Here is a 22,566-nt window from a genome sequence, read left to right as displayed (position 1 = left end):
AATATCTTTAGATATTGGAACATTCCTATAGGATCTTATAGGATGCCTTCCTCTGCCAGGATCTCGTGCTAGAAAGCTGAAAGGCAGAAAATGTTTCCACAACTACAAGAGTAATTTGAATGGCTTCTAAAAAACCTGTATGTGGTGAGGCAAATGATATTTGTAAACCAGGACTCCCAGATCCCATTCACAATTACTACTATTGAGCCAGAATACCATCTATTCCCATGATGGCGAACCTATGGCACGTGTGCCACAGGTGGCACATCTAGTCATATTGGTGGGCACGCATGTGCATGCCAGCCAGCTTCTGGACCCACTGGCACTATGGAAACAGGCTGTTTCCTACCTCCAGAGGGACTGAAAAGAATGGGGAAGGCCTGTTTTTTTGCTCTCCCCAGGATCCAGAGCGTTTCTAGGAGCTGGGGGGGGGGGAAACGGCCTTTCCCAACCCCCGGAGGCCCTCCGGAGGCCAGAAATAGCCCATTTGCCGACTTCCCACTGGAAGTCGGCAAACGGGCCATTTCTGGCCTCCGGAGGGCCTCTGGGGGATTGGGGGGAAGGCCATTTTGGTTTTCCCAAGGCTCCTAGAAAGGCTCTGGAGCCTGGGGAGAGTAAAAAATGGGTCTTCTGGTCCCACCAGAAGTCGGCAGATGGGTCATTTTCAGCCTCTGGAAGGCCTCTGGGGGGGGGAATCATTTTTTGCCCCCCCAGCTCCTAGAAAGGCTCTTGAGCCTGGGAAGAGCAAAAAATGGGCCTAGCGGGACAACCGTGCCAAAAGCAGGAGGGGGAGTGCCAAAACCAGGGGAGTGTCTCATGCACTTGCAGAGCAGCATTGTACAGAGAATTATGGGTGTGGGCACACGCATGCACGACCCCCCGCACTCCCTCCGCTTTTGGCCTATGATGGCAAAAAGGTTCACCATCGCCTATTCTATATCTGTGGGTTTTGTTTTACTTGCCTAAGTCTAAAATCTTACTTTCCTCACCAATGAATTTCATTTTGCCTGGTAGAACCCAGTGTTCAAGTGTATCAAGATCCTTCTCTATTTTGAGCCTACCTTCTAGAGCAGGGGTCCTCCAGCTTCTTAAACAGGGGGCCAATTCACAGTCCCTCAGACTGTTGGGGGCCTGGATTGGCTGGGTGGGAATGGCTAGGTGGTCATGTGTGTTAGATTGGCGCAGGGAAAAGAAGAGGCGACTCAGCAGAGGTCCGTTCAGCACTTTATTCAGCTCATACAGAACTGCCGGCTGTGCTGCCGAGCCCTCCTTATATACAGCTCTGGCAAGCTAGCCGGCCAATGACATTCATTTAAACTTCCCGCCGGTGGATTAGCCAACCACCAGCGGATGCCCGTATAAGGACAAAACACCCCTCTCCTCCTAGTTCTCAGTCTGTCAATCCGTGGCCAACGTAGGTCACGTAGTCGCGCAGGTAGGCGGAGCGTACAAAATTACATTGGTGAAGAGCGTTTGGAGAGCGTGAACCTTGGTCACTCTCACCCACTTAACAAGTCTAAATTCTATTGCAATTCACCCACTTAACAAATCTAAATTCTATTGCAATTAAAAAAATTAAGAAGACAATTATTTCTGAATAAAATTCAGAATGCAGAACATTTTCATCCAAATCATAGAAATTCAGATATCATTCATGCTGCCCTTGATATCACATCAGTCTTTTTCCTAACTAGCTGCTCTCTTGTATTCAGCTCTGGTCTCAGTATGATGATGTAGCACTTGGGCAGGAAAATGCAGCCTAATAAGCCACCACTTGAGGCCAAGATAGAGAAGACTTCCACAGCCACCATGGATTTCCCCTTGGTGCTCAAGTAGGTGGGCACAAAAGACACCCAAACACTGCAGAAGACCAGCATGCTGAAGGTGATGAGTTTGGCTTCATTGAAAGTGTCGGGCAACTTCCGGGCAAAAAAGGCCACCGTGAAGCTGATGAGGGCCAGAAGCCACATGTAGCCCAGCACAACATAAAACATGATCTCTGAGCCTTCGTTGCATTGCACTAAGATCTCATCCACCTGGGAATGCATGTCCAAGTCTGGGAAAGGAGGAGAAATGGTCAACCACCCAGCACAGATGCTTGTTTGAATAAGGGAGCAAAAAACAATGACTGAGACGGACAGCCTTTTCCCCACCCACAACCTCATGCGGTTCCCTGGCTTTGTGGCCATGAAGGCCAGAACCACCGTGATGGTTTTGGCTAACACACAAGACACTGCAATGGAGAAGACAACTCCAAAAACTGGTTGCCGGAGGAGACATGTGACTGTCCCTGGACATCCGAGGAAGAGGAAGGAGCAAAGAAAACACAGCAGGAGCGAGACGAGCAGGGTGCAGGTGATATCCCAATTGTTGGCTTTGACGATGGGAGTGTTCTGGTGGAAGATGAATGTCCCCATCACCACAACTGTGATGACAGCAAAAGAAACAGCAAAGCCAGTCAGGACTTCTCCCAGGGCTTCTTTGTAGGATAAGTAGATGATAATTTTGGGAATACAATGATGGTGCTTCTCATTTGGATATTGTTTTTCCGGACACCTCTCACATTGGTTGGAATCTATAAACCATAAATAAAATATCTAAAAATTCTACACACTGAATCAAATTAAGTTTTTAGCAATTATGCCTCCTGATTATGCCTGTTTTTGGAGAGAATAACGCTATTAAAATGTTTGCTTTAAGAAAATCCCTTTAAAGTTTATTTTTTTATTCAATAGACTACATTTCCTGAACAAGAGATTACACAGTTAAATAAGGAAAAGTTTTTACTAAAAAAAAGAAGAAAGAGACCAAGGCTAGTGAGAGATCCCAATCAATCTATGCTTTTCTTTAAAACTAAATTCAAGAACCCAAACTTGGTTATAGCATAATGTGTTTTTAAAGAAATATCCATATTGTTTTCTTACCAATCATGGTGGAAATGCTTCCCTCTGAACACTCGACACAGTCATAGCAGCAAACCTGTTTCCCCTCCTTAATCAATTTCCGGTACCCAGGATGGCAGCTTTCTACACAGGTGGCAGCAGGTGGAGTCTAATGGGAATGGCCAGAGTAAGGAATTAAAATGGATTATAATCAAGCTTTGAATCAATCAGTCAGCAGTCATTCTCTTTAAATAAAAGCTAAAGAAAACCAAGGGACGCAGTGGCTTAGTGGCTAAGACTCTGAGCTTGTTGATGGAAAGATCAGAAGTTCAGCAGTTCGAATCCCTAGTGCTGCGTAATTGGGTGAGCTCCCGTTACTTGTCCCAGCTTCTGCCAATCTAGCAGTTTGAAAGAAGGTAAAAAATGCAAGTAGAAAAATAGAGACCACTTTTGGTGGGAAGGTAACAGCATTCCGTGCGCCTTTGGCTTTTAGTCATGCTGGCCACATGACCACAGAGACATCTTTGGACAGTGCTGGCTCTTTGGCTTTGAAACAGAGATGAGTACTGTGCCCTAGAGTTGGGAACAACTAGCACATCTGTGCGTGGGGAACCTTTACATTTACCTAAAGAAAACCAGCTTCTTGTAATTTCTAATAATGCAAAATTTGGAATTCCTAGGACTGATTGCTAGAATCAGTCAGAGGAGCAGTTAAAATCTGAAAAATCTTTGAATTGCTATTGAAAATTTGAATACAAATCAGTTCATGAACCCTACAGAGTGTGTAAAGGAACTTGAGATGTCCTAAAGGGGTTGATAAAACAGGATGTTTTTCATAATCTTAATGAGCTGTTAAATTTGAATAGTAAGAAGAAAATCCAAAATAAATTTGTAATGTATGGGAAATAGTGTTGAAACTGCTGAGATGACAGCAAAAATATTCTGGTCTAGTATTTGCTATCCTTTTCCATTATCCCTGTGTTACGTTGCCACTCAAGAGTGGTATCCTGATTTTCAATGTACAGGATGAGTGAAGTAAAACAAGCAGATTGCCCAGCTTCGGTGGCCTCCCTTGTTCTGCACATACTCAGTTATCAAAAAACCATCTGACAATTAGGACAGTCATGTAAGTGTGGTGAACACAGGAGTTGGGGTGATGGCAAACTTTGATATATGTCCACAGTCCATCTGTGGTATTCTGTGATGAACAATAAAATGGGATAGCACAATAATCCAAACTTGCCTGTATTTCAAAATACACAAGCATTAGTACCTGCAGAAAAGCTATTCAGTTCTCTGAGAAAAAGAAGAGGGGAAAAATATCTAAATCTCTATATGGCCAGAAGCTGTCCCCAGATTTTTGAATTGGCTATGGGAACTGGCAAGAGAAATATTTCCTGCAAAACTCCAGAAAAATGGGATGTTTATATTAGCCTGAAGTGGAAAATAGGTGTGATGACCTTTTTTATGCTTTGTGTCTCAACTGATTCAAAAAAAAAAAAAAAAGTCAGATAAACTCATTAGTGGGAGAGTCCTATCTATCTATTTATCTATCTATCTATCTATCTATCTATCTATCTATCTATCTATCTATCATCTATCTATCTATCTATCTATCTATCTATCTATCTATCATCTATCTATCTATCTATCTATCTATCATCTATCTATCTATCTATCTATCTATCTATCTATCTATCTATCTGTCTATCTATCTATCTCATCTATCTATCATCTACAGTATATCTATGTAAAATCTTTCCTTTTCTTGTTTGTATTATTGTAACTGTAATTTTTAATATTTTTTTCAAAGAAGAAAGGTTAATCCTCCCTTCAGTATTACCTTTCAAAAGATGAATCTTCCACTTCACTAAAGGTAAACTGCTCCAAACTGGATTGCAGAAAATACGACTTCAGCAACAGAGTGGTCAATGCCTGGAATGCACTACCTGACTCTGTGGTTTCATCCCCAAACGCCCATAACTTTAACCTTAGACTGTCTACTGTTGACCTCACCCCATTCCTATGAGGTCTGTAAGGGGCATGCATAAGTGCACCTACATTCCTACCGTCACTGTCCTACTGTCCCCTTTTATTTGTATCCATTTCCTATATTCATAATCTTATACTTATATCTGTTATTTTATACAAAAATAAATAAATAAATAATAATCCCAGTGAGCTCTTTCCCCACATTCTGAAAGTGTAATGTAGAATTGAGAACTTCTTCATTTTTCCAGGATACAAAAGTGTTCTAACATCATTAAGAAGATACAAAATGACCTTGGAACCACTCTAAGGTTACTGGTTTAAAATCCCAGAAATTGAGAAAATATCCTCGTGTTTTAGTTGGTTTGTTTAACTCACCTGCTTAAATTTGGGATTCCATACAATGGCAGTTGCATTTATGGTGAGGCCTTCCTTTTGAGAACTCTGAGGTTCAACATCTCCAACTTGGACCTTCTGAAAGGATCGATTGGGGAAAGTAATCAAGTTGATGATATCGTATGCTGCTGCCAGGTTTCCATTCTCATTGAAAACTATTTCTTCCCCAGCACTATTGTTGAAATGGAGGTTTTTCAGAAATAAACGAAGCTGAAAGATAAGAGAGATAAGTGAGATATTGATACCAATAGTAGGTAATAGAATGTACAATTCCATGCTGGGATTTACCAAATGGCACTCAAGTCATTTTTAACTAGCAGCCAAAGTTTAGCGTTAATAGTATTTTTTTTAATATTCCAAAGGCATAATTCTATTTTGCAGGACTATAGTTTATGTTTAAGTATTATTCTTTCGATGTGCCTTTACAGAGAGATTCAAAGAAACATATTCTTCCAACATTTACTGGGTATCCTGGCCACTCCGACACTCCTTATCTCCAGTGGCTGCTTAAGTCCATTACTTCTGCGCAGGTGGCTAGATTCTGCATACCAGCATTGGGGATTCATCAGAAACACATTTCTAATCCACCATAGCTATTTTATACAACAAATATGGCAAACCTGTTGCACTGCTTCTTTCTTCCTTTTTAAATATTAAACTGACTATGGGCTACAAGTTTATGAATTGTAATTTTAGACCATATATAATCGACAGGCTGGATTTTATCATAGATTTTAGCTGTTATTTATTATTTTATAGTAGAATTTTTAATTGCATATTTACTGAGTGTTTTTATTGTTTCTGGTGTCTGGTCTATGACTGTAATAAACGGAATTGACTTTAATTAAAATAGAGTTTTTTGGTCAGATATATTGCACATGTTGCACTTCATGATGGATAAAATTTTTGCTAAGAAATATAACAGAATAATAGAATAACAGAGTTGGAAGAGATCTTGGAGGTCTTATAGTCTTCTAGTCCAACCCCTGCTCAAGTGGGAAACCCTATACCAGTGAGGGCTAACCTTTTTGCCATCGCATGCCAGGAGGGGGGGTGGGTGGGGGAAGTTTGCATGTGTGCGTACCCACACCATAATTCTATGCGACCCCCCTGCGCATGCGTGCGCAATCCCCCTCCCCCCGCTCCTGGCACGCGATGGCCTGGTAGGCCCATTTTTCTTTCTTACCTGGCTCCAGATCGTCTCTGTGCACCTGGGGAGGGCGAAAACAGCCTTTCCCACTCCCTCGGAGGCCCTCCAGAGGCCTGAAAGGGCCCATTTCCCAACTCCTAGTGGGACAGGAAGTGACCTTTTTTGCTGTACCCAGTCTCCAGAGACTCCTAGAGAGGCCTCCGAGGAAGTGAGAAAGGCTGTTTTTCACCCTTCCCAGATAAATAGAGAGGATCTGGAGCCAGGTAAGAAAGGAAAACGGGCCAGGCCCTCCGGAGGCAGGAAACAGCCTGTTTCCCTACTTCTGGTGGGCCCAGAAGGCTGGAAAATTTGCTGGCCTGCACGCGCATGCGTGCCAGAGCTGAGCTGGCATGCCCACTGATATGGCTATGTGTGCCACCTGTGACATGCATGCCATAGGTTCGTCATCACGGCCCTAAACCATTTCAGACAAATGGTTGTCCAATCTCTTCTTAAAAACTTCCAGTGTTGGAGCATCCACAATTTCTAGAAGTTAGAACAGTTAGAACAATTAATTATCTTACTCCTGCCACCAATTTCATTGATTATTATTATTATTTTGCACAATTTTTCCTTCTCTCTACTTTAGTGAATTTTTCTTCTGCTATTCAACCACAAAATGCTGCATAAAAGGTAGTCATGTACTGGATTGAAACTTGGAGAGGAAGCAGAAGACCTCTGGGAAAAAATATCTCCATATACCTAATATAATATCTGTGAAAAAAAAAAATCAAAATTGCAACAAGAAATACATACTTTCAGAGGTTACCACCAAGCCTATAGACAACTAAAAATTATAAATTTTAAAGACAAAAGGGACAAATATAAAAACTGGAAAGAGAGGCACCTAACCAAAGCAGAATATCAACAAATATCTTGAGACTGCAAAAATGAAGTCAGGAAAGCTAAGGCTCAAAATGAACTAAGTCTTGCGACAAAAGTAAACAACAACAACAACAACAACAACAACAACAACAAGCTTCTTTCAACATGTAAAAAACAAGAAAAATGTCAAGGAAATTATTGTCCATTAATGGGAGAAAATGGCAAGAAAGTAATGAACAACAGGAAGAAAGAAGAACTGCTTAATTAATTTTTTGCAGCTGCATGCGAAATGCAGGAATACAACTTAAAATAGATAAGAAATAGATAAGAAAAAGGTAAGAGAGCACCTGTCTACCCTACGTGAGTTCAAATCAACAGGACCAGATGGATTACACTCCAAGCTTCTGAAGGAACTGGCAGATGTGATCATAAGAGCCTACCGTCCCTGTCCTAATGTTTCCTTTAATTGTATTCATTTTATGTATTCAATTCATGCTTATACTTATTTATATTATCTAATATGTACTCGGCAAAATAAATAAATAAATAAATAAACAAACAAACAAACAACTATATCTTTCAAAAATCCTGGAGCACTGGGGAACTATCAGAGGACTGGAAAAGAGGTGACGTAGTTCCCATCTTCAAAAAAGGGGAAAAATGGATCCAGGAAACTACAGATTTATCAACCTGACATTAATACCTGGGAAGATTCTGGAAAAGAAAATCAAATAACGAATCTGTGAACACCTTAGGCAAACAAAGTTGTAGCCAAGAGCCAACATCAGTTTGTCAAAAACAGATCATGCCAGACAAATTTTAGTGAACGAGAAAAATGCTGTGGATATAATTTACTTGGACTTCAGTTAGGCATTTGATAAGGTAGACCATAACCTACTACTTGCTAAAGTAGAAAAATGTGGGTTAGACAGCATCACCACCAGATGGATTCATAATTGGCTGACCAACCGCACTCAACATGTAGTCCTCAATGGAACTGCATCTACATGGATGGAAATATGCAGTGGGGTACCCCAAGGCTCTGTTTTAGGCCCAGTACTCTTCAACATCTTCATCAATGATTTGGATGAGGGGATAGATAAGCCATAAAATTTGCATATGACACAAAATTGGCAGAAGTAGCCAAAACTCCAGAAGATAGGCTTAAAATACAGAAGGATGTTGTCAGATGTGACCTATCGGGCACTATCTAACAAAAGAAAATTCAATGGTGAAAAAAGTAAGGTTCTATATTTTGGTAAGAAAATAGTAACTGTGACAGGGATCTTGGGGTCTGGTGGACAATATGAGTCAGCAGTGTGCTTCAGCTGCCAAAAAAGCCAACTCAATCCTAGGCTGAATTAACAGAGGATAGAATCAAGATCATTTGAAGTGTTAATACCACTTGACAAGGACTTGGCAGGTGGACCAAGGCAGTCATAGAATGGATCCCAGTTGATAAAAAAGTGTTTTATCAACTCTAATCACTTTTCACTGTTGATAAAAGGTGTCTACAAAAGAGACCAAAAAGAAGATGGCTCAATGACATCACCAAATATTGTGGGTCTAATTGGCAAAAGAAAGCTCAGACCATATTGGTTTGAAACATGGGAAGATGCCTTCATCCTGCAGAGCACATTTCGAATGCTGCATCCAGTTTTGGTCACCACATTGTAAAAAGGATGTTGCAATTCTAGAAAGAGTGCAGAGCAACCAAGATGATTAGGGGACTGGAGACTAAGATGTGTAAAAAAAGGTTGCTCGAATTAGGTATGTCTAGTTTAATGAAAAGAAGGACTAGGTGTGATTTGATGGTGAACTTATGGCATCCAAAGCCCTCTCTGCAGCACGCCAGCGGTCGCCCCAGCCCAGCTCCACCGCGTATGCATGTGTGCCTCCAGCCGACCACCTGGTCTTTTGGTCTCTGCCGTGCATGTGCAGGAGTGGGGCGCATGTGGGGGATGTACATGTACATGTGTGTGGGGGGGGGCAGAGTTCATGCATGGGGGTTCAGGAGGCTTTCGAGGCCCAAAATGGGGTACAGGGGAAGCCCTCATGTGAATGCATTCGCGCGCGCATGCTTTGGGCACTCGGCACCAAAAAGGTTAATCATCACTGGTATAGGGTTTCCTGCCTGAGCAGGGGGTTGGACTAGAAGACCTCCAAGGTCCCTTCCAACTATGCTGTTATTAAACAATAATTTTTAAACATATATTTTAAATCTATCTATCTATCTATCTATCTATCTATCTATCTATCTATCTATCTCTACACATACACACACACACACACACATACATACATACATACATACACTTTCGAGGAGCAGCTAAATAAAGAATATGATATTGTTCCTTGTTGCACGGAATCAGAACAGAGTTCAAAAGTACTACAAGTTTATTTCATGCTACCTATTACAACATTCTGAACTATCAATGGTCAAGGTGAATTGGCACCAGAGAAGAGCCAACGGACTTAAAGGGGGGCTGGAATTAGGTCTTTTATGGGGGTGTAGAGACACCAAACGGATGATGCATTTGACCCTACCCTCGGGCTCAACCTTGTAATCTCCTACATTATCCAAATGAAAAGATGTTTTGTTCAGACACTTTCAGATGAATGCAGACTGTTGTAAAATATACTGTTAATGAATTTTGAATTTTGTAAAAATTGAAATCAATATGTTATTACGGCTACATTCCCACTACATTAGAAGGAACCATAACTAACCTGCCAAGGTTGGACTTCTAGCAAATTCCACTTCTCTCCATTGCCTCTTGTCTTCTGCCTGGCTCTGGATGAATACATAGCATGGAGACCATGTGCTACAGCATAGACAGCATTGTAAATACTGTAGCTCTGGCCAGACATCTCCATTTCAAAGACAGTTCCAGGGAGACTCCCCAGATCCTCTTTCCCAGTGCAGCTTCCTTTGCCTGCTGCATATATATTGTACATTGGAAGTGAACAGATAAATGCTGCACTCCAGAATTGAGGTAGGAAATGCACTTTAGAGTGATATGGATTTAGCTTCTCAAGGAACTCTTGAAAGCCTGGGACCCTATTTATGTGTAGGGCAAAAGACAAGCTTCCATTGAAAGACAATGCTGTAAATTTCTGAGGATCAAAGACAGAAGTGACATCCCAGAGAGCACTTATGACCCAAACCCTCTCAATTGGGAGCCTTTGACCAATTTCATACCATTCAAGAATTATTCGTAAGACTTCTATAGATTGCATGTCCCCATAAACTAGTATTACATTGGTTTTACTATACCACAGGACACGTCCTGTTTTACCTAGATTAATCTTCCGTAAGGTACTGGGGTCATAATTTGTCAATCTTGGAATAAGTTGAATTAAAGAAATGCAAATATCACTCTGGATGAATTTTGGTCTCAGAATTCTGAGAAATCTCTCTCCAGTGGTGTCTTCTGGAATGAGCAGGTCAATCCAATTCCATCCAAAATATTTCAAGAGCTGAATAATCCCAGCATACTGGAGGTTTTCATTTGGAGTCATCCAGAAGAAAGAAGGAAATTGCTGTTTATCACTCAATGCCAGGTCAAAAGTGCCATAACTGAGCTGCAGAGTGGGAATAATAATGATGTATTTTTAGATGAAATACTGCTTCTGTAGACACATAAAAAAAAATGGAAGTATTTCTTTTGGACCTGTTTTTCCATAAAAAAATCTTGATGGGTGAGATAAATACTAAATCTGGAGATCAACAAGTCTTTCCTGAGAGCTTTGGTAACCAGACCACCATTAGAATTCCATTCATCCCTTTTTAGACAAAGTCATCTCAATCTTTGATTGTGCTAAGTAGAAATAGAGAGCAGATAAAGATAAAGGTTCTACTCGCACATATGTGCTAGTCGTTCCTGACTCTAGGGGGTGGTGCTCATTTTCATTTCAAAGCCAAAGAGTCAGTGCTGTCTGAAGATGTCTCGATGTTCATATGGCCGGCATGACTAAATGCCAAACATCCATGGAACCCTGTTACTTTCCCACCAAAGGTGGTCTCTATTTTTCTATGTACATTTTTTACCTGCTTTCAAACTGCTAGATTGGCAAAAGCTGGGACAAGTAACAGGAGCTCAGCCCATTATGCAGCACTAGGGATTCGAACCACTGAACTTAGATTGACAAGGTCAGCAGCTACTGAGCCACCATATGCCTTTTAGAGAGCAGATAGGAATGAGTAATAAGAGAGGCGGCTTTTTCATTAAGGATCTGACAGTATTCATCTTCCATTTTATATTATGAGGGTAAGATAATTAGGATAAGCATATTTAAAATTCTTGTGAACATAGAATACCCAGAAGATGGAGAGACAACATCAGATACACTACTACAATATCAATTAACAATGCCTGAGGCCACCAAAAGAGCAAGAACAAGAACCCAAAGTGATAAAGAGAAAGACAAGAAGGAGGAGGAGGAGGAGGAGGAGGAGGAGGAGGAGGAGGAGGAGGAGAAGAAGAAGTCCGAAACAGTGATAGCTATACAGTTTCTACAAACTAAATATGTTTGTGCTTATTAAGAATTACTACACATATAATAGTAATTGATGCATTGCATTTCTCTGACAAAATAAGTAAATAAAAACTCTAAAACGAGTTCCCCAATATTGCAGCTGTTTTTGAGGGGTTGTCTTCACTTTTAATTGCCATCCTTTCTTTTCTTGTGCATAATGTGAAACCAGATACCTGCCTGTGGAATCTTGTAGGCATTTAAGGTGTTGGCCATCTGGATGGTGTTCTGGGAAGGGAGATCACCAATGACGGCCATGATGTTTTGGTCCTTTCCCTTCCTGTAATTGAGTTGACAGAGGCCTTCCACAAAGAGGAGAGTGAAAAGGTTCTCAGAGGCTTTCATTGCCTGAAAACCATTCTCGTATATCTTGGAGACCAAGGTGATGTTGGGTAACAAATTCTCATTCCTGTTGATCTCCTGAATGGCAAAACTGAAGGCTAGGACATGCTGTACGTTTTTAGGCAATGGCCTGCAAGAAGAGTTTCATTTAGTTCTATAATCTTCGAATGTGACAATAACTGGATTTAGATACATCTAAAATGATGTATCTGGGCTGAAGTGCAGTGCTTGAATCTCATTGGAGGATCATGTGGGAACTGTGATCATATTTTGAGAATTTTAATGCAATTACAAGCATTGTTTTGTGTATGTAGGGCAGCAATGCAATAGAAGGACAGAAACTGATGGATTTTGCCAACTGTTAACAACAATTCACATTTTATCACATTCATATATTTAAATATGCTCCGTCTTTCTACTAAGGAGACTTACTGCATAAGAAGTAGAAAACTCAAGCTATCACAATCTTTATAAAATAAAAGTCTTGGTATGTAGAAGTGTTTGCTAATCAGGAAAAAGTGACAAATTCCTAACAGTGGCATTATGTAGTATGAGAATCATAGATATGTATTTAAACCTTTAATAAAATATTCATGCTAAATAGTTTTGATATGGTTTTGCTTTCATTTTGAATGTTAAATAAAAAAAATAGGGGAACAGTGTCATTAAAATCAAATCTTCTCATGAACAGGTTAATTGATGTATAACAACAGCAACATGAAAAACCATGTCTACAAGGCAACATTTAACAGCTACTGTATATTTCAGCACCTGAAATATCATTAACCAAGACAGATATATAAATAAAAAATATACCTAAACCAGTTTTAATTCTCATCTAAAATGGAAAAAAATTAATCAGAATGTCCTGAATACAATCAATTAAAAAAAAAAACCTTGAAAGGCATATCACAGTTTCTTTCAAAGGAGTACTTGCCATCCTTCCAAAGATCCTGCTGGATGTTCCATAAAGTGGAGCAAAGACCATTTGGGATATAAAGTCGACACAAATTCTCCAATGACGATATCACTGGAGAGGGCAGGGAGATTAAGCTGCAAATGTCGTTTGTTATGACACATGGAGTTAAAGGTCTTGTTGAAAGAAGCCTGGAGGAGAAGGAGAGAGAGCAGAAACCCATGAGAAAGTGTGTGAGTCTCTTTGAATGCCAAAGCAATTTGGCTCCAATCAGAGCAGTGCAACCACATCTTCATCACAACACTTCGACTGGAACAATGAAAGAACCTCTACTGGTTTTATGCACAACTAAAGTTGTAGATTACAATCATTATCATCTGAGTGATTCATAAGGCCACTTACTCATGAAGCTGTTGCTCATGGTAAACTTAAACTGCTAAGTCTCCCTAGGTTCTGTGCTTGCCCAAAAAAAACCCAAATTTAATTGATTAATTCTGATAATCATTAGGTAGGGAATTCTCTTTCCCAAAGCTATTATCAAGTATTTTTCCAGTTGAAGAAATTATATGACCGAAACCCATTTCTTGGCAGCTCCTCATCAGGGAAGAAAGAAATGATCTTGGGATCATAACAGATTTTGGGAACCGAGTCTGGCTTTCTCAACCGAAGGAAAGCAATGCTGATTAAAAGAACAAGAGATGGATTAGTAGACAAATAAATTCTCCCTTCTCACCTCACAATCTCCTAATTCAGTTAAATGCATATCTCTTCTTTGCTCACTTTGCTGACATGTTTTAAGAATGCTGTCATTGTACCAGTGCCTCCCCAAAAAACTATAATCACATGCCTTAATGATTACCGTCCAGTTGCACTCACTTCTATTATGATGAAATGTTTTGAGAGATTGGTAAAGGACTATATGGTTTCATGCCTTCCCCCTACATTTGACTCATTCTAGCTTGCCTTCCCACCAACCATCTCCTTCACTTATGACTGTATGACTGCAACTCTGTTGCTTGTATCTTTATGATTTATATTTATTTTTTTCCTGATTGCTTATTTGTACCCTATGACTATCATTAAGTGTTGTATCTTATGATTCTTGATGAACGTATCTTTCCTTTTATGTACACTTTATTTATTTTATTTTATTTAATTTATATACCGCCCTTCTCCCGAATGACTCAGGGCGGTGAACAGCCATAATAAAAACAATGTAAAAATAGAATTTAAGAGCAGATTAAAATAATTAAATCATGGGCCGAATTTCAAACTCTCATTTTAAAACCAATTTTAAAACCCCATTAAGACCAAATTAAAATCATTTATCCCATCAGAGCGGCTTGTTGGAATAACAGGGTCTTCACTGCACGACGGAAGGCGTGGAGGTTGGGGATCCTTCGTATGTCTGGGGGTTCCAGAGGGCAGGGGCCCCCACAGAGAAGGCACTCCCCCTGGGGGTCACCAGTCTACATTGTTTGGCTGACGGCACCCTGAGGAGGCCCTCTTTGTGTGAGCGTACCGGTCGGTGGGAGGCAATCGGTGGCAGAATGCGATCTTGTAGATAGCCAGGTCCTAAACCATGGAGCGCTTTAAATGTGGTAACCAACACCTTGAAGCACACCCGAAACACCATCAGGAGCCAGTGCAGCTCACGCATGAGGGGTGTTACATGGGAACAACGGGTTGCCCCCATTATTATTCGTGCAGCCGCATTCTGACCAGTTGGAGCCTCCGGGTGCCCCTCAGGGGAGCCCCATGTAGAGAGTGTTACAATAGTCCAGATGGGAAGTGACGAGGGCATGAGTGACTATGCACAAGGCATCCTGATCCAGAAAGGGGCGCAACTGGGAAATCAGGCGAACCTGATAAAAAGCCCCCCTGGCCACGGCCGTCATATGATCATCCAAAACCAGCCATGAGTCCAGGAGGATGCCCAAGTTGCGAGCCCTCTCTGAGGGGGGTAAGATTTCCTCACCAATAGTCAGTGATGGTGTAAGCTGGCTATATCGGGACGCCAGGAACCACAGCCACTCAGTCTTGGAGGGGTTGAGTCTGAGCCTGTTCCTCCCCATCCAGATCCGCACGGCCTCCAGGCAATGGGACATCATGTCAAGGGCATCATTGGGGTGGCCTGGGGTTGAAATGTACAACTGCGTGTCATCAGCATACAGTTGACACTTCATCCCAAAGCACGGATGATCTCGCCCAGCGGCTTCACATAAATGTTGAACAGGAGGGGCGAGAGAACCGATCCCTGCAGCACCCCACAAGTGAGGAACCTCAAGGTCGACCTCTGCCCTCCCGTCAACACAGACTGCGTACGGTCAGAGAGGAAGGAGGAGAACCACCGTAAAACGATGCCCCCCACTCCCAACCCCTCTAGCTGACGCAGCATGATACCATGATCAATGGTATCAAAAGCCACTGAGAGGTCTAGGAGGACCAGAACAGAGGAGCAAGCCCTGTCCCGAGCCCTCCAGAGATCATCAACCAATGCTATCAATGCCGTTTCCATGCTGTAACCCGCCCTGAAGCCCGACTGGCATGGATCTAGATAGACAGCTTCATCCAGGAATCGAGGAAGTTGCCTCACTACCACACTCTCGACAACCTTCGCCGTGAAGCGAAGGTTGGAGACAGGACGATAATTAGCTAAAACAGCTGGGTCCAGGGAAGGCTTCTTGAGGAGGGGCCTCAGCACTGCCTCTTTCAGGGCGGCTAGGAAGACACCCTCACCCAGCAAAGCATTGGTAATCTCCTGAAACCAGCCTCGTGTAACCTCCCGGGAGGCCAGTGGGACACGGGTCCAGTAAATATGTGGTAGCATTAAGCCTCCCGAAAATCCTGTCCATGTCCTCAGGAGTCACAGGTTCAAACTCCTCCCAGATAACAATCTCAAGACTTGCCTCCGTCATCCCGTCTGAAACTATCCAATCAGAGTCCACAAAGAGGGACTCACAGCCAGCTATCTGAGGAACAGTGGCCTCCCTTGGACTAAGACTTTCTTTAATAATCACTGCTACTCCTCCGCCCCTCCCCTGGGCCCTCGGCTGATGAAATGCATGGAAGCCTGGTGGGCACATCTCCATGAGGGGAACACCCTCCCCTCGTGGCCCAGCCAGGTCTCTGTGATCCCAGCCAGGTCCGCACCCCCCTCTTGAACTGAATCATGAATGCGGGGGGCTTTATTAGTCATAGACCTGGCATTGCACAAAAACAACCGAAGGCCCGGGCCCTGAGACACTGAGATCCTATGCACCAAAGACAAATTTCTTGTATGTCCAATCACACTTGGCAATAAAATTTCTATTCTATTCTATTCTATTCTATTCTATTCTATTCTATTCTATTCTATTCTATTCTATTCTATTCTATTCGAAAAACCACTCTATAGACGAAGCACTTTTGGGTGTGCTTCATGTTAGCTTGGTGCACCTGGAGGAGAAGAACACTCGTGCGAATGCTGTTTGTTGATTTTGGTTCGGCACTCAACACAATCATTCCTCAGCATTTGCTGAACAAACTGGGCCTATTAGGTTTTAATACTCCTTTATCTAACTAGATACTTGATTTCCTTATTGATAGCCCCCAGTTTGTGCGAGTTGGAAGAGAAGTTGCCAACTCCATCTGCAGAGTACAGATTCCCCCCAGGGCTGTGTCTTGAGTCCATTACTGTTCACCTTGATGACTCACGACTGCTGTGCCATATCTAATACGAATCATATTGTGAAGTCTGCGGATGGCACGGCAGTGTTGAGTCTTATCCAGGAGAACAATGAAGATGCTTATAGGGAAGAGGTGAAGATTCTGGTGGTTTGGTGCAATAAAAGAAACCTGGTTCTAAATGTTAATAAAACAAAGGAGATCATTGCAGATTTTAGGAAGCATATCATACTCCACTCAGAATCAATGATGCAGCTTTAGAGGTAATCAACTGGGTTAAGTATCTGTGGGTGCAGACAACTAAGAATGTGAATTAGTCTCTCCACACATCATTCTTAGTGTAGCATGCAAATCAGTGTCTGTATTTCCTGTGTCGGATGAGGAGAGCACATTTTTCTCCTTCCGTCCTGGCCATTTTTTACAAAGGCACGATTGAGATCGTTTTAACAAACTGCATCACTCTTCGATTTGGTGGATAGCAGCGCCTCAGATAGAAAGTCCATACAGAGAGTGGTAAGGACAAACAAAAAGTTTAGGAAACTCGCTTCCCATTATTCAGGATGCTCCTTATAAGCTCTATGTGCTTAGAGCTCAAAGCGTTGTTAAAGACCCCCCCCCACACACACTTCATGATCTGTTTCTGTTGCTCCCCTCCGGAAGGAGTTTTTGAAGTATTTTTACCAGGACTACCTGATTCTGTAACAGCTTTGTTCCCTATGCCATCCGTCTGGTAACCATGCAAGATTCATTTTTCTCGCCAAGTACATTTATGCATCCCAACGAAACTGTGTTGTTTCTCTGTGTCATATAATACATGGGGTATGTGGGTATTTATTTATTTATTTGTCATGTTTATGAAGTGTATATTGGAGGTGATGACCATTTGAGTGCTGTATGCAATGAAATTTCACTTTAATATATGCCGATTAGTGTAATTTAAAGTGACAATCAAAATATTCTACGCTAAATCTAAATATAAATGAGATAAAATCTTACTTAATAAACACAATCAGTTCTGGAAAGCACAAATATTTTATTTCTGAATGTACTTTCCAGTTTATTTGTCAAAGACAAAGAAATCTTCATCTAGAAAAAGTTGTGCACATTTTTTCACCTTGATATTGTGTATATGTGAAGTTTCTTACATTAAGAGCCCTGGTGGCATAGTAAAAGCAAATTTGCCTGCAAACTCTGCCCAGAGCCTAGACTTTGATCCTGAAGGTGCTCAAGATTGACTCAGTCTTTCATCCATCTGAGGATGGAAGAATAGACCCAGATTGTTGGGCACAGTATGCAAACAATGCTTACATTGTAAACCACCCAGAGAATGTTATAAAGCACTATGGGGCAATAAATGTGATTGCTATTAAAAAACTGAAGAAGACAATTATTTCTGAATAAAATTCAGAATGCAGAACATTTTCATCCAAATCATATAAATTCAGGTATCATTCATGCTGCCCTTGATATCACATCTGTCTTTTTCCTAACTAGCTGCTCCCTGGTATTCAGCTCTGGTCTCAGTATGATGATGTAGCACTTGGGCAGGAAAATGCAGCCTAATAAGCCACCACTTGAAGCCAAGATAGAAAAGACTTCCACAGCCACCATGGATTTCCCCTTGGTGCTCAAGTAGGTGGGCACAAAAGACACCCAAACACTGCAGAAGACCAGCATGCTGAAGGTGATGAGCTTGGCTTCATTGAAAGTGTCGGGCAACTTCCGGGCAAAGAAGGCCACCGTGAAGCTGATGAGGGCCAGAAGCCACATGTAGCCCAGCACAACATAAAACATAATCTCCGAACCTTCGTTGCATTGCACTAAGATCTCATCCACCTGGGAATGCACGTCCAAGTCTGGGAAAGGAGGAGAAATGGTCAACCACACAGCACAGATGCTTGTTTGAATAAGGGAGCACAAAACAATGACTGAGACGGACAGCCTTTTCCCCACCCACAACCTCATGCGGTTCCCTGGCTTTGTGGCCATGAAGGCCAGAACCACCGTGATGGTTTTGGCTAACACACAAGACACCACAATGGAGAAGACAACTCCAAAAACTGCTTGCCGGAGGAGACATGTGACTGTCCCTGGACATCCGAGGAAGAGGAAGGAGCAAAGAAAACACAGCAGGAGCGAGACGAGCAGGGTGCAGGTGATATCCCAATTGTTGGCTTTGACGATGGGAGTGTTCTGGTGGAAGATGAATGTCCCCATCACCACAACTGTGATGACAGCAAAAGAAACAGCAAAGCCAGTCAGGACTTCTCCCAGGACTTCTTTGTAGGATAAGTAGGTGATAATTTTGGGAATACATTGATGGTGCTTCTCATTTGGATATTGTTTTTCCGGACACCTCTCACATTGCTTGGAATCTATAAACCATAAATAAAATCTCTAAAAATTCTCCACATTGAATCAAATTACGTTTTTAGCAATTATTCCTTCCTGAAGCTCTTTTTGGAGAGAATGAACTTCTTTTAAAAATCGTGCTTTAAAAAAAGCCTTTTAAACTTTATTTTTTTATTCAATAGACCACATTTCCTGAATGAGAGATTACACAGTTAAATAAATAAATGTTTTTACTTAAAAAAAGAAGAAAGAGAACAAGGCTAGTGAGAGATCCCAATCAATCTATGTTTTTCTTTAAAACGAAATTCAAGAACCCAACTTGGTTAGAGCATACTGTATTTTTAAGGAAATATCCATATTGTTTTCTTACCAATCATGGTGGAAATGCTTCCCTCTGAACACTCGACACAGTCATAGCAGCAAACCTGTTTTCCCTCCTTAATCAATTTCCGGTACCCAGGATGGCAGCTTTCTACACAGGTGGCAGAAGGTGGTGTCTAATGGGAATGGCCAGAGTAAGGAATTAAATGGTTTATAATCTTTGAATCAATCAGTCATTCTCTTTAAAGAAATCCAGAAAACCCAGGTTCTTGTAATTTCTAATAATGTTATTGTTTTTCAAGTATCCTTGTTGTGTTACGTTGCCACTCAAGAGTGGTATCCTCATTTTCCATGTACAGGATGAAGCAAAACAAGCAAATTGCCCAGCTTCAGTGACCTCCCTTTTTCTGAACATACTCAGCTATCAAAAAACCATCTGACAATTAGGAGAATGATCCAAGTGTGGTGAACCCAGGACTGGTATATGTCCATCTGTAGTATTCTGTGATGAACAATAAAATGGGATAGCAAAATAGCCGAATCTTGCCTGTATTTTAAAATACACAAGCCTGCAGAAAAAGTATTCTGGGAAAAGGAAGAGAAAAAAACCCACTGAATCTCTAAATGGCCAGCAGTTGTCTCTGGATTTTTAAATTGGCTATAGGAAGCAAAATGTGATAGTGGCAAAAAAAAATATTTCCTGCAAAACTCCAGGGAAATGGGATGTTTATATTAGCCTGAATTGGAAAATAGATATGATGACCTTTTTCATGCTTTGTGTCTCACCTGATTCAAACATTGACTAAAAGGTCAGATAAACTCATTAGTGGGAAAGTCAGCCAGCCAGCCTGTCAGCATCAGCTTTCCTGCTTTAGCTGCCATAAGAAACGGGGAGGGATTAGGTATGGAGCAAAGGGGGGGAAGAGAGCAGGAGGGGGTTTGTCTTTGTAGGAGGGGACTTCGTGGGAATCGAAACTAGATTTCAGAAGGGGATGGCCGACCAACTGTCTCGACATTCCTGATGGATGACGCTGCCAGACGTGTTGCCACCTGACCTTTGGAAGACCTTTAGATTGGCTGAGAAACTATAAACACGAGGGGGGGAAGAAGCTTAGTAGATGCATTTCGCGCGTTTTGATCACTTCCAGCTTTCACTGGGATGTTAATCTTTTCATATTCAGTAAAAGTACCAGATTCTTCAAAATGCTTGAGTTTGGGGTTTTCTTTCCTGGATACTGAAGGAAGCATACCTGACATTAAGCTGGAAGTGATCAAATCCTTTCGAGGTGTGGACTGACCATAAGAATCTAGAAGCATTAAAAACACCACGCAAATTGTCACCCAAACAGGCACGCTGGGCCCAACATTTCAAGCGTTTCAATTTCACTTTACGTTACCTGCCTGGGGGAAAAAATTTCATGGCAGACGCACTTTCCAGATTGCCACAGTACAACAGCATAAAGAAGGAACTGGTTCAACCAATGATCCCCTTAACGCAATTGGCAACACAGGTCACTACCAGAGCACAGAGTAAAACCGATCCAGAACTCTCAGGGGATTTACTCGAAAAGTTACGAGAAGCACTAAAAGCTGACGAGTGGTTTAAAATCCACTCGAATGAATGCACACTCCACGATGGACTAGCTTGGGTTGGATCGAAATTGTATGTTCCGACCACATTAAGACCAACTGTATTGAAATATGCGCATGATGCCAAAGCCGCAGGACACTTTGCGTTTGTCAAAACTTTACATCTTGTTAAGAGACAGTTTTGGTGGCCTGCACTAAAAAAGGACATACAGACATATGTAGCTAGCTGTCCAGTATGTGCCTCGGCTAAAAGACCTCCAGGAAAATCCCCTGGATTACTGCAAAGTGTGGCTAGACCGAACGCCCCATGGAAGGAAATATCTATGGATTTTGTGGTGGACTTACCCGACAGTGAGGGCTGCACTGTCATTTGGGTAGTAACTGATTTGTTTTCTAAACAAGTACATTTCATACCTTGCTCAAAGATCCCTTCAGCAAAAACCCTCGCAAAGTTATTTATTCGGCAGATTTACCGACTACATGGGTCTCCGAAAAGAATAATTTCTGATAGGGGTGTGCAATTTACTTCCAGTTTCTGGAGAGAATTTTTAAGATTGATAGGCTCCGCACAGGGGTTGAGTTCCAGTCACCACCCTCAGACAAATGGTGCTTGTGAAAGAACCAATGGGGTGCTCGAACAATACCTTAGATGTTATGTGAATTACCAACAGGACAATTGGATAGACTTGTTGCCATTTGCAGAAGTGGCGTATAACAATTCTGTGCATAGTAGCACCGGATTCACCCCTTTTAAGGTTGCATCGGGCCAAGATTTTGTACCCATTCCCGAGTTACCTCAAGATGATCCCCAAAATCCCTCTTTGATAGATTGGATAGAACAATTAAGGAGCACCTGGACAGTGACTCGGAAAGCATTAGATGAGGCACACCGAGCTTATAAGGCACAAGCCGATAAGAAAAGGTCCCCAGCTCACATTTACAAAGTGGGGGATAAAGTCTATTTGTCTACCAAATACTTACAAACCACCCAGAGGTCTAAAAAGCTGGGGCCTAAGTATGTAGGACCATTCCGTGTGATCAGACTGATAAATCCAGTGACAGTTGAATTAGAATTACCAAAAACCTTGAGACGGATACATCCTGTATTTCATGTTAGTTTATTGAAACCTGAACACTCATCTCCCCTAAGGGTTGATCATAGCAACCCTCCAATTCCCATCCTCGTAGAAGGGGAGCAACATTTTGAGGTCAAGGAAATCCTGGACTCTAGAAAACACCATGGTAAAGTCCAATATCTGATTGCCTGGAAACATTTTCCACTATCTCAGGCTGAATGGGTAAATAAACGGGATGTCCGAGCTCCCAAGAAAGTACAACAGTTCTATGTCAAATACCCTGATAAACCTTGATCATTGTATATATTCTGTTTCTCTTTCTCTTTCTTCCTTTTATTTAGGACTAACGTCTCTTCCGCAAGAGGGGCCGAATGTCAGCATCAGCTTTATTGCTTTAGCTGCCATAAGAAACGGGGAGGGATTAGGTATGGAGCAAAGGGGGGGAAGAGAGCAGGAGGGGGTTTGTCTTTGTAGGAGGGGACTTCG

The 22,566-nt window shown here is 41.8% G+C and overlaps 2 protein-coding genes across 2 annotated transcripts in view; both read right to left on the bottom strand.

The window, feature by feature from the left end:
• Positions 1-1,212: 1,212 nt before the first annotated feature.
• LOC148113912 (vomeronasal type-2 receptor 26-like) lies at positions 1,213-15,993 on the bottom strand. The gene is made up of 7 exons (XM_087893535.1): positions 15,985-15,993; positions 13,097-13,266; positions 11,998-12,289; positions 10,012-10,866; positions 5,250-5,477; positions 2,925-3,051; positions 1,213-2,575 (listed from the first exon to the last, which is right to left on the bottom strand). Exons 1-7 carry the CDS (start codon positions 15,991-15,993, stop codon positions 1,653-1,655), a joined length of 2,604 nt encoding a protein of 867 aa, XP_087749661.1. The 3' UTR covers positions 1,213-1,652.
• Positions 15,994-17,760: 1,767 nt separating this feature from the next.
• Positions 17,761-22,566, bottom strand: part of LOC148113911 (vomeronasal type-2 receptor 26-like) — a 17,087-nt gene continuing 12,281 nt past the window's right edge. Inside the window, exons 5-6 of the mRNA XM_087893534.1 lie at positions 19,464-19,590; positions 17,761-19,116 (exon numbers count right to left, since the gene is read on the bottom strand). Of these exons, the coding sequence (XP_087749660.1) occupies positions 18,194-19,116; positions 19,464-19,590 (1,050 nt within the window). The 3' untranslated portion in view covers positions 17,761-18,193. The remainder of the gene's footprint in view (positions 19,117-19,463; positions 19,591-22,566) is intronic.

This window comes from Pantherophis guttatus, chromosome 4 (genome assembly GCF_059756535.1).
Source record: "Pantherophis guttatus breed Tessera chromosome 4, ASM5975653v1, whole genome shotgun sequence".
Classification (NCBI taxonomy): Eukaryota; Metazoa; Chordata; class Lepidosauria; order Squamata; family Colubridae; genus Pantherophis; species Pantherophis guttatus.
Note: the sequence above shows the minus strand (reverse complement) of the source record. Positions and strands in the feature narration are given on the sequence as shown.

What these genes read in the sequence shown, in the direction of transcription:
- LOC148113912 (XM_087893535.1), bottom strand. An exon ending in GCAGGATCTTTGGAAGGATG is followed by an intron (nt 12,290 to 13,096) that starts GCAAGTACTCCT and finishes CTCTTCTTGCAG; the next exon opens with GCCATTGCCTAAAAACGTAC. An exon ending in AAGCATTTCCACCATGATTG is followed by an intron (nt 2,576 to 2,924) that starts GTAAGAAAACAA and finishes TATGGTTTATAG; the next exon opens with ATTCCAACCAATGTGAGAGG.